The 12,301-nt window shown below is 39.7% G+C and overlaps 1 protein-coding gene across 1 annotated transcript; it reads right to left on the bottom strand.

Annotated features, from left to right (window-relative positions):
• Positions 1 to 3,857: 3,857 nt before the first annotated feature.
• On the bottom strand, positions 3,858 to 10,756 carry LOC111574094 (uncharacterized). The gene is made up of 11 exons (XM_023278512.3): positions 10,614 to 10,756; positions 10,054 to 10,202; positions 9,808 to 9,970; positions 8,702 to 9,079; positions 7,602 to 7,883; positions 7,492 to 7,515; positions 7,151 to 7,252; positions 7,015 to 7,045; positions 6,789 to 6,838; positions 6,584 to 6,618; positions 3,858 to 4,178 (listed from the first exon to the last, which is right to left on the bottom strand). Exons 1-11 carry the CDS (start codon positions 10,741 to 10,743, stop codon positions 4,086 to 4,088), a joined length of 1,437 nt encoding a protein of 478 aa, XP_023134280.3. The 5' UTR covers positions 10,744 to 10,756; the 3' UTR covers positions 3,858 to 4,085.
• Positions 10,757 to 12,301: the final 1,545 nt, after the last annotated feature.

The following is a 12,301-nucleotide window of genomic DNA, read 5'->3' as shown; positions in this document are numbered from 1 at the left end:
GTCTCCTCCTGGTCGGATGTGCCCATAAGACCTCCAAAGGAATTACTCAGGAGGCATCCTATTGAGATGCCTGATTCATGTCAGCTGGCTATTTTTGACATTAAGGACATTGACTCTACTTGGAGCTCCTTCCAAATATTTAAGTTTTCACCCTATCTCTGAGGCAGAACCCAGCCACCCTACACAGAAACCCATTCAGCCACATATATCTGTGATCTTATTCTTTAAGTCACTAACCAGCGCTCATGACCATGAGTGAGAATTGGAGCAACTGATAAACTGAGAGTTTTGTCCTCTGGCTTAGCTTCCTCTTCATCATAACGGTTCAGTACAAGGTCAAGATTCCTATTGATACTACACCTATCTGTCTATCCATCTCTCACATGTGGGCTGGATGGTCAAACTCTCATGTCCCCCTCAGCAACCTTCTCAAGGGCTGGTCCACTACTTCACAGCCAGTGCAGAATTTACATTTCATCTGACAGCTATATATATATATTAAATCATACTGTTTTTGACCAGGGCTGCACAGTGGCGTAGTGGTTAGCACTTTCGCCTTGCAGCAAGAAGGTCCCTGGTTCGCGTCCCGGCTTTCCCGGGATCTTTCTGCATGGAGTTTGCATGTTCTCCCTGTGCATGCGTGGGTTCTCTCCGGGTACTCCGGCTTCCTCCCATAGTCCAAAAATATGCTGAGGTTAATTGATTATCCTAAATTGCCCGTAGGTGTGAATGTGAGAGTGATTGTTTGTCTTTGTATGTAGCCCTGCGACAGACTGGCGACCTGTCTAGGGTGTCCCCTGCCTTCGCCCGAGTCAGCTGGGATAGGCTCCAGCCCCCCCCGCGACCCTAGTGAGGATTAAGCGGTGTATAGATAATGGATGGATGGATGGATGTTTTTGACCATTTTTATGCAAAACAAGCTACCCAACAGTATACGATAGACTTAAAGAGTTTTTCACTTTGCCATTGCTACTTTTACTTGAGCAAACAATCTGACGGTTGATGCTATGTCAGCCGTCATCTTAGAGGCTGCAGTCATACAAAACCTGACCTTACATGTGTGCCAGTCAGTCAGTTTCATACACGTTTCTGCAATCATAATTTATGCAGCCACTATTATATTATGTGAGACGCTTCAGTATTGCGTTAAACAGCCTTCAGTCTCAGTCACAAAGTGTCGTGTGTGTGTACTGTTGGAAGACAATGAAAGCAATTCAGAGATTATTCTTTTGATGTTCTCTCATGTGGTCCTTTTGTATATCATAATGCTTGGTGGGTGTGTTCTATTCTTTGATGTTTATGGCAAGAGGGTGGCAGGGGATAAAATACCAGAGCTGAGTCACCGAGAATCAACATAAACCCACCTGATTTCATGCAGTTTCGAGAGGAGGCATGGACCTATTCAGTAACCATCCACTGCAAACACACGCCTCTATTCTCACAGGAAATAGTTTCCATTCATGAATGAGCAAACGCATGTCTAGCCGCTTACTCATTTGATCCCTTTTTTGAAATCTGTGACTAGTATCTCATACACAGACCAAAGTGAAATACAGAAATGTTGAGAAAACAAGAAGACAAAACAACTGTTGCACTGCTCTTACAACCCTCCTTCTATAAACAACGTCATTCAAGCCTTCATATCCCACAGAGCTTTGCGGAAGAGCAGAATTTTACACTGATTTTGGCTTATTGTGCTCAAGTATGACATTTTTACGGGTTTTTCAAGATGCATGGTAGTTGCTCAGAAATCCAAGTCAGCTCTAGCTGTCAAATCAAGAAGCCATTTTTTGGATTGACAAGAATGGGCGGCCCTGTCATGAACCTGGACCTAGCTTTTCCAGTTTTTGTGTTTTAAATTGTACTGAAGGATACAGCTCATGACCTTTGTCTGGCAAGACCTCAGCTTATCAGACAAATGGTGCAGTGGTTGAAAATGAACCTGGGTTGATTAACTTTATATTTTAACATGACGATGGTGATGTGGGCTTTTGTTTTGCAATGTTGAATGCTTTAATAGATTCACAATTCTGTTGGTTCAAAGTACTTTCAAGCTTTGTGCTCACATTTCATGCTTCATAAATTTTCCCGTGTAATATTTTGTAACTTATTGAGTATTACCGAATGTTCCAATGAATCCTCTAAAGAACAAGGTGAACTGATGGCAGTCAGTGCCTTGAGTTAGTATGTCTGAAGGGGTCAGAAAAAGGCAGAAGCAACAGCATATTGCTTTGCCATAATCCTTTATAATGCGGGCTGTATTGCTAGACTGCATAAATCTTTGCTTCAGTCCTGAGTGAGAAAATTAATGAAATGCATTGCATTACATTAAATTAAATTATGAACCAAAAACAGCTGCCAAAACTTACAGGGTAAAAGTTTTGCTGTCTTACATTTCAGCACACACCTTTCATGTTCACTCTCTGCATACATTCCTTTAGCTAATACATTGGAGAAACAACATGGGGTGACATTAAAGGGCAATTATCATGGAAATCAAGATTATGAATGTCATTTAACGTCAACCTGACTCATAACTCACAGTGTTACATATGCACATGGAGAAAGGCTCAGGGGGAAGCCTGCTACAAACCAGTGTGGTGTAAGTGCAAATTAAGGTGCCACTTAATTTCATCAATACGTTGAACTTACATCGCTGAGGCCTCTTATCATTATTCTGCCACTCATTCAAACAGATTTGCCTAATGCCATTATCTCTCTCCACTGTGCATGTGCTTGCTTTGGACCACACAGGAAAAGTAACCTATGACTCAGACATGAATACGAGGAAGACAAATCAGGCAGCCGTCGTGACCCTTACATTCCTCCGAGTCTCTCTACACGCCTCAGCTCTGTTTTCCTCTGTACGTGAACAAAAAGTGAATAAATTCATTCTTACTGTGTATCAGTCACCGAGCGACAGTCTCTGAGCTGCTGTGCAGGCCAGTAAATGTAATAAAACTCACTGTTAATACAGAGTTGGCTCTCTGCTGCTTCCTGAAGCACAATGACAACCAGTCTCTGCTGAGTTATTATCCGCCATAAAAACCACATAAACAGGTGGGAGGTGAACCGGTACTGACGCCTTGGCACACTCACCTTTAATTACAGCTAGGAGGGCTCAAATATGATGTGCTGGTGCCTTACCTGTCATTGCATTGCATAAAGCACATTACAGAATCTGTAGTCGTTGCACAACTGAGGATATTTCGCCATTGTTTGATTTTATGCATGTCAAGATCACAGTGTTCTTTTGCACACAAGACATGTGGGTTTATTTTCCCCTACAAAGAAGATCACCTTGTTAAATGACACTCTTTATGTTGTTCTGAAGGTGTTTTTGACATTGAAATGGTATATAAACAGTGCCCTCTGCAGAATATTTCGCAAAACTGCAGCAGGACACTTCCAGTTCCTCTTCCTACATGATCATCACAAACTGAATACAGGCATATTCAGTTTGTCCAACACATCATCTTTATGTCATGACTTGGACCCAAACTATGTTTCTGAAATTCTCTGCTCTTCTTGACCTGCCAGCAGTCTGAAGTCTTCAGAAAGAAAAACTGCTTCACTGTCAGAGCACCTTGACTCTTATTTCCTGCCTGCTGAAGTCAGAGCTGTAACATAAGCAGCCTGTTTTGAATTCCTTCTAATAAATGTATTTTATGGAAATACTTTTTTTTAGATAATGTAATATGTATATAATACTTTATAATAATGTAACTAAAAATGCCAAAGCAGCTTCTATACAGACCTTCTTGTGAGACTATTTTGTCAACTGCTTTTTTTAAGGACAAATATAAACTTTGAAGCTTGAGGCAAGTCTTTGAAAAATTAATTTTTCACACACAAACTTAAGAATGATAATAAAATCTGTATTTATGTTCACTGGCTCAGTTGCACGTATGATCAAACTGACATCATATCCTGTCAAAATGTGCAATTACTGCTACAATTACTGAAATAGAAACTGAGGAAATAGCCTTTCCTGTCCTGCTGTGAAACTCCAACTGATGCTACACTGATAAAGTCTGATAAAGTATATACACAGAGAGAAAGAGGGGGAGAGGGAACAAACATTTCTAATGGATCGGATGGATCGGAGTTGTGAACGTGGAGAGAGGGTTCCAGAGACGGGATCTGGACGCTGTCCCGGTGTCCCCGCTGTCCCATTCCTGCACATAAACAAACAGACACACAAAAAAAACCTCTTAAAGATCTAAGCTTGAAATAATTTCCTGTGGCATAGTTCATATCCGACCACTGGTTTTGCTGCTAAATATGTTTTCATGTTTCAAGACTCATCACCAATGTTGCATGATATGAAGGTGTCTAAATACAGCACAATAGAAACGTTGGCTATTTCATTAGTATATCTTTCATTACTCCTTCCTCGTCACTCCAAAATTTCCCTACTTTCATTCCGGCATTTTCTTTTCACAGACTCTCAAACATTAGATTGTAAATCCACTTTTATCTTAAAGAATCAGTCTTATATTCTGTTTTGAATCCTTTTGTGTCACTTCTGTTTTTCAACACTATCACAGTTCCTGTTTTCACAGTTAATGAAACAATATGTGATCTGATATTTCCACATGCACTGCTTCAGGCAGTCAGTCTATAGATACTGTTATTTGGATAAAGTTCTTGTACAAATTAAGCTATTTAGCAACAATGAGCAGAAATATGTTCAGAGGAGAGAGAGTTCGGCTTTTAACCCCAAGAACACAGTGCTTTCTGTCAAGCTTGGTGGTGGTAGTATTATGTTCTGGACCTATTTTGCTGCCAATGCTTTACACAAAGTAAATGGAATAATAAAGGAGGATTACCTCCACATTCTTCAGGAAAACCTAAAGTCATTATCTAAAAGGTTGGGTCTTGAACACAGTTGGATGTTCTCACAAAACAATGACCCCAAAGACACATCAAAAGTAGTGAAGAAATTCCTAATCAGGCTAGAATGAAGGTTTCTGACCTAAACCCCATCAAAAATATGTGGACTGTGATGAAGAAATAAAATCAACTAATTTAATTTATCTCTGTCAAGAGGAGGGTCAAAGATTCAACCCAAAGCTACCAGGGGCACCTAGTTGAGGTGAAAACGGACAAATGACATTTAACCAAATATTAGCATTGCTGTATGTATATTTTTGACACAGCAGATTTTGTACTATTTCCAGTAGACCTACAATAAATGTTTAAAAGAACCAAAATGTGTGATGTTTTTTTTGTGTGTGACAAAGACACGTGTGTTTCAATCATTCCATCATAGACAATTCAGAATTGTAGGCATCTTTGTAAACTGATATATATGATCTTTACAAGTGTATACTTTTGTTCATGACTGCATCACTGCAGTTTTGTACAATAATTGTCTTTCAGACCTCCTCTCCACCTCCACCACCAGGGCTGAGGCTCATTTAAGCCTATTCTTTATGAAGCTACTTGACATCAATGGAGTCTAACCAACTTGAAAGAAAACTGTCTCTTTCCTGTGCAGCAACAGTATGTAAGAAAATGAGGCATAATCAGCAAAGTTTTCCCTGAAGTCACTGTCAATTCCTGATAAAATTGCTGCTCTTTAAGTAGAAACTAAGAATGGGAGACTCCAAATAACTGCTCTTCATTAGGTGGTTCAGGTGGTTACTTTTTGTATCAGCTTGTGGTGGCGGCATTCTGAGAGTCTACAGAGAGCTTTTAGTCTGAGGGCCTTTCATCAAGCTAATTAATGAAAGTGATTACAACTAACGAGAGGCATGTTTGAGCGCTGCACAACGGCACTTAGGATGAATACTGCACATGCCGATTTGAGTTGACAAAGTTGTGTGCAGTGATATGTGAGTGTGTGTGTGTGTGTGTGTGTGTTTATAGAAAAGGGATCAGGGAAGTTTACTGTTGTTTGTCATGAATCTACAGCAGAAACATGAAGGAAGAAATACCAGAAATTCCAAAAGAAAGAAGTAGGACAGCATGAGAGAGCTGCACATGATCTAATCTATTTTTGTTTCAAAGTTAATACTAACAAAGGTTTGCAACTGCAAAGTTTAATATGATTTTTAAGGGATAACTCTGGTGATATTCCACATCTTTGTTCCCATTAACAAATCCCAAAAAAAGAGACCAAAAGCAGTACTGAATTGTTCCTACTAAAAAGCTTTGTCAGTTTATCCAAACATGGTTCCTTTAATATGATGAACAGGAACACTGCAGTTCATTTTGAGGCAATACAGGCCATACATGACGTCTGGCTTAGGGAAACACTCAAGTCTGTTCTGATCAGTAAACACCAACACATGCAGTATTTATTTCTGTTTGAGTAAACAGAAATGATATGTTTGTGACCTCATTTAAAGATTTACATTTTCATTTGGAACCAGTGGGTTTCAGCCAGAGGGACCAACGCATCTTTTAGCTTCTTAGATTTTTAACAAACAGAAAGCAAACCTTGTCCTCTGACTTGAAATCTTGTGACAAATAGGGATGTACAAGGGGAAAAGGAAGCTATTGCAAACTTAACCATATTTGATCACGTGAAAGTGTGTATTAGCAGCTGAAGGTCCACATGATGGTTAATATTTACCTGAGAAGTGAAGCTTGAACGCCTCAGTGTAAGATCTGAAAAAAACAACAAGCAGTCACGTCAGTCGGTTGATTCAGTTTCTTCCCTTGAAATATTCATGTAATGTTTGGTTTCTGGAAGAATTATGCTGAAACAGAAAATGAGTAAAAATAGAATTAGTTGCAACTCCAGAGGAGGAAGTCAGATTCTGAAGAGCAAACCTTACCAACAATGTGGTCTTTAGCATGAACTTGAGCCCAGAACTGTGCTTTCTCTCTGAAAAAAGTGTAACATAGCAACATTCAGTACAACAAAATCTATAGTGTAATTCAGTAATACATTATTATGTCTCAATGTATATGAAAATTGGTCTTCAAATTGTGAGAGTAGGATTTTGAAAACACGCTACTGCACACTGTGATACTAGTTTAATAAGACTTGAAAGACTATACCTTTCCTTCTTTTTCTCTGCAGCTGCTTTTACTTTAAACCACAGTGAAAGAAAGAACAAAATCAGTTTCACAAAGGAAGACAATCAGGGCAGCATAAATGTATTAGTGAAAAAGTAGAAAATTGCATGTGAAATACCTTTCCTGTGTACCACCACAACCACAAGTGCCAGCGAACAGAGGAAGAGAACCACAGCTGAGAAAGAGCCGAGTACAAGAGGCCAGTCCACACCTGACGAATCTGCAGACATCACACTTGCATTAACATCAGATTTAGAAAAGGACTGGGAGATATAAAGTGGTTTTTATTCATGGTCACTGGAGTGAAAGTAGGATTCAGGGTAACTGCTGTAGCTACTTAGGTTGTTGAGGGATGAGTTGCCTCGCAGCTCAGACAGCTGTGACAGTTTTTAAATTCACTCCTCTAGTCCTGGAAGCTAAAACCACATATGAAACAAAAGCGTGCTATTGTAGGCTTACCTGGTGGTGATGGAGGTGCAGTTCCTAAAAATTGAAGAAAGAAGACATTGTCAGGTTTTCTCTAAAATTACACCAAATCACTTATATTTAGTAGAAGAGCACGTGTGTACCTCTGATTACAGCCAAAGGGAAGCTTCGTTCCGAGTTGCTCCATTTTCTTCCCAGTAGGACGCTGTACTGGCACTGGTACAGAGCCACTGGAGTGTCCTGGACCGGCACTGGGAAAGTGGCTTGATGGTGGAATACTTTGGCATTGTGAGTGGCGACGGGTAGTTTATCGTCTGCCAGATAAAGTGAGAACACAGCACCGGGGTATGCAGGAGACCCTGTGCACAGCATATGCCACACATCTGTCTGCTGCTGGAGAACAAGGGTGGGCACTGGCAGCATGTCTGGGAGCACAAAACAACAGGACAAACATTACTCAGGTGCAATACAGTGAAATAAATAACCGGTTAACTGACTTAACTCATTGGGCAGAAGTGAAATCTGCAGCAGCTTAGCAAAAACGCGAGCAAAGATGCAGAATATTCATTAGTTCTAGTGTTAATCAACAGTCTTCACATGTGCTAATGTTACTTACATATAAAGTACAGTATAAATTAAGAAAAGGTTAAAAAAAGATTTAAAATTTAATATAGTATATTGGAAATGAATCATATCATACCAATGAAGCATTTTCTAGAGTTAATTTTAAGTGAAAAAATATGGATTTTTTTCTCTTTTGCTCTTTTTAATGTTTAATGAAAGATATTCACGTGTAAAAAAAACAGATAGATAGATAGATAGATAGATAGATAGATAGATAGATAGATAGATAGATAGATAGATAGATAGATAGATAGATAGATAGATAGATAGATAGATAGATAGATAGATAGATAGATAGATAGACATTGTAAAACTTGTCAGTCTATTAAATATAAAGGCAATATTTGAGAAATTACACTACATCTGAAAATGTATTTTAATGCAGTTTTCAAATTTTTTAAAACTTTTTTTAAACAAACTGAACATTTTTGTGTAGTTTAACAACATGAAATCTGCAATAAAAATTGAAAAATGTCATTAAAATTATAGTTTTTAAAGGTGTAATTTTCAGACGAGGTCATTATGGTCATTTTAAGACTTAAGGGAGGTCAGTGGAGTAAATTTTAGAAGAAGAAATGTTGTTGTCTGTGCAGCAGAAAGTCATCTTGGACATCCTCACCTGTAATAGTGATTTGAACCACATTGCTGAAAGTTGAATTCACCAAAGCCCTGTTTCTGGATATCTGGTAGAGGCAGGTGTACTCGCCCTCCTCTCCTCCTTTTACCGGCCCCACAGTGAAGACTCCTGGCAGTGGTTCAGGGTTTGATACCTGACTGGCCTGAGGCTGCGGGACAACAGATGTCACCCCAGTTCCCTCTGCACTCTTCAGCAAAAGGAAGGTCGCTGGTTGGGTAAACTGGGACTGTGACTGGGCTGGGTTAGTGGGGACGATGCAGCTGAAGGACAATGTATCTCCACGTTTTACTGAACCTGACGTGGGCTTCACAGATAGGACTGGAGGGGGTAAAGGGGGAATGGAACGAGTAGGGGCGGCATCTGGAGAAGTACAGAAAGGAAGAGACAGATAAAACCTCAGTTTATTTCCTTCTTTGGCACACAATTTATGTAAAATCTCCAACCGTGGTTTGTCAAATTGCAAGCCAAACTACCCTCTATAACCGTCAATGGTAGAAGCCAGCACACATTGTGTTTGATGTGTTGTACGTGTGTGTGTGTGTGTGTGTGTGTGTGTGTGTGGGTGTGTGTGTGTGTGTGGGTGTGTGGTTTGGTTTCCATATACAGTGCAGGATGTAACTACCACTACACACCCACAGAGCAGAGGACAATAAGAGACCACAGAGAACACCTGCATACAGCAGTGTGTTCTGAGGGTTGGAGAAGAGCGGATAGGAGTGTTTATTATTTTATACCACATGTTGAATCACTACTGGGTGTAGACAGAACAGAAAACCTCCACATATGAATTTGCTGCTTTAGAAATAGAATATAAAGCAGTAGGCACGACTACATCTGACTCATCCTGAAGGTGTCCCAGTGTCAACTTGAGTCTCAGTATTTTTCATTGATAATGAAGTGACTGTGGTATGATTTTTTACAATAGTCACGAAGTGTGTTTAAAGGCTTGAAATACAAGTAGGCACATTTTCATCTGTTTTGTTCAGATGCTACCTTTGGGAAAAGGTCAAACTAGAATTTTAATCAGATTTTAAATGCATCGCACACAGAGCTGTTATGAAGGAATGCAGTGATAAAAATGCACAAACCTGTTTGGTGCTCCAGTTGCAAATAAGGACTGAATGCACTGTAGCGGCCCTCCTGGTTCCTGTACAGGCAGCAGTAAAGTTCACGCTGGCCTGAATCCCATTCTTTCACGCTGACAACGAACTGAACCTCATCAGCATCTGACTGCAGGTTACGAGAGTCCACCTCAATGAAAACAAAATAAAAGGTAGAAGTAAAATCACAGTAGTTTGCCGATACGCTCCACAAAACATCTTGAGAAAAATTACCTCCTCTCTGAACCGGTACAGCCTGAACACAACACCATGGTGACCCTCGGAGGCTCGGCAGACCAGGATTACTGAGTCCTTTGACCTCGAATAGATGTCCAGCGTAGGAGGCGGAAGAGGAGGCAGGGAGGTGGAGGCTGAGAGTCTTCCTGGACATGAGAAAGAAAGATAGAACATCAGTTGAGTTACACAAAATTCTTCAAAAATGGAGCAACAGCAGACGTGGAAAGACACAGCTGTGCTTGCCACATGTGGCGAAGCTCAGTCTGTACTAAACTGGTGATTGCAGCTGAAAATTGAAATGGCACACGAAATTAAAAATAGAGACACACAGCATACTGAAATATTCAATACATTTACACGAGGCAGACATGGATAGAGTCTTTGGTATGAATGATGGGCACTTTTGGCAATCACACTAAACAAATAGTTAATTCTAAAAGCATCTATTTTTCAACTGGAAATATATTGCAGATTTTTGTTATAAGTTAAAACAAAATTAGTAATATCAAAGAGGCAGGTAGGTAGGTATTAAGAAACATCTGTGGTGTCATGCTTACCCCAAAGTTGTACAGAAACAAATATCAGAGAGTATAACCACAGTGACCGTCGACCACGGACAACCGGCATCTTTGACACAAAAAGAAGAAGAAGAAAACTGGCTGGAATAAAGAAAGCACATACAAACATACAGCTCTCTCTCTCTCTCTCTCTCTCTGTCTCTCTCTCTCTCTCTTCCTCTCTCTGTTTTCTTAATACATATGACATCCTCTTGAAGACAGAGCAATGGGGGAAGTCAAACCTGTAAACACACTTCCTTTTTAGGGCTTTACTGCTTACATGTGTGTTATGATGAGAATAAATAGCGGGCCTGCAGCACACAAACCCATAAATAATTACAAAAAAATCTCTGTCAGCACATTGAAAGAAACAGAAAAAAATCCCTTTCACAGTGTGCAGAGGTGTACGTGATAAAACAATACTATTAAAGGAAAAGAAAACTTTCCAGTACTGTCTTTGTTCCTGTGGCACTTTAACACTCTGTACAAGAACCAGGAGACCCAGGAGGGCCTCTACAGTGCATTCAGCTGCTTATTTACAGCTGGAGCTCCAAAAAGGTTTGTACATTTTTATTATTGCATTTCCTGTGGCACTTTGAGATTCCTTTCCCCTGTGTAAGGGGTGTATAGATAATGGACGGATAGATGTTCAAAACAGGGCTGCTCAGTGGCTTGGTGGTTAGCACTGCTGCCTCGCAGTCAGAAGGTCACCGGTTCGTGTCCTGACCTGGACCTGGGCTCTTTCTTTTCCTGAGTTTGCATGTGTGAGTTTTCTCTGGGTGCTCCAGCTTCCTCCCACAGTCCAAAGACATGCGGAGTCTAACTGTTGATTCTAAATTGTCCGTATAGATGTTCAAAACATCCATACGGACAATTATTATCAATAATCATTATCAGCCCTTGAAAAAAAAGATCCTCAGTCAAATGTCATTGTGACCTCACAATACATATATCATAACTCAAAAAATTATTTGCTAATTATGGCAGAATTTCACATGAAAGTGCTAAAATAGGATAATATGATGATGTGAGGACATTTTATATCCAAAAGGTCAAAAGGTCAAATCTGCACAGACATGCATGGAAAGTGAAACTTGACTGATTGATGGAGGTAGTCAACTGAGAGCCTGTAATTATACAAAAAGAGGAGTGTTTAAAAGTCTGGAGAAATTTAGGAGCACTCACATTTACAGGGATGAAAACAAAAGACATTTGGTAAAAGTGATGAAGAATTAGGGCATTGCTAGCTGGAAGCAGATGTTTACGAACTTTTTTAACAACTAAGGGCAGTGTCATATTTTGCAATCATGACAACAAAAGGAATATTGTTCACTAGTATTTTATTGAGTGAAGCCACTTATATGGGTATAGTAATTATTTGTTTCATTTTTATCTTTTTAAGCCGTCTGGCCTTCACATGGATTGGTCTATGAAAACATTTTATACCCTTTTTATACCCTGTGCATCTGTACTTCAAAGTTCATTTAAAAATGATCAAAACCAGCTACTGCCTTGAGATTTACTAAAGGACTGTTATTTTACACCCTTTTTGTTTTAGATGAGGGTGCCTATTAATTACTTGTCTGCTCCACTTGTCAGCTCATACAGCAGACAAGAAGAAGATTAAAATACTGATCTGACTGAAATCAGATAAGTATTTTAATCATCTGGACTGAAATGAACACTGT

This window comes from Amphiprion ocellaris, chromosome 4 (genome assembly GCF_022539595.1).
Source record: "Amphiprion ocellaris isolate individual 3 ecotype Okinawa chromosome 4, ASM2253959v1, whole genome shotgun sequence".
In the NCBI taxonomy this organism is placed as follows: Eukaryota; Metazoa; Chordata; class Actinopteri; family Pomacentridae; genus Amphiprion; species Amphiprion ocellaris.
The sequence above is the reverse complement of the archived record's forward strand: the minus strand, read 5'-3'. Positions and strand labels throughout refer to the sequence as shown.

Bases quoted from the DNA above. Each gene is read 5' to 3' on its own strand.
- LOC111574094 (XM_023278512.3), bottom strand. From the start codon at position 10,743: ATGTTTGTATGTGCTTTCTTTATTCCAGCCAGTTTTCTTCTTCTTCTT. The intron at 9,971-10,053 runs GTAATTTTTCTC...GTTTTCATTGAG, and splicing joins TGTACCGGTTCAGAGAGGAG to GTGGACTCTCGTAACCTGCA. The intron at 9,080-9,807 runs GTTTGTGCATTT...GTACTTCTCCAG, and splicing joins GCAACTGGAGCACCAAACAG to ATGCCGCCCCTACTCGTTCC.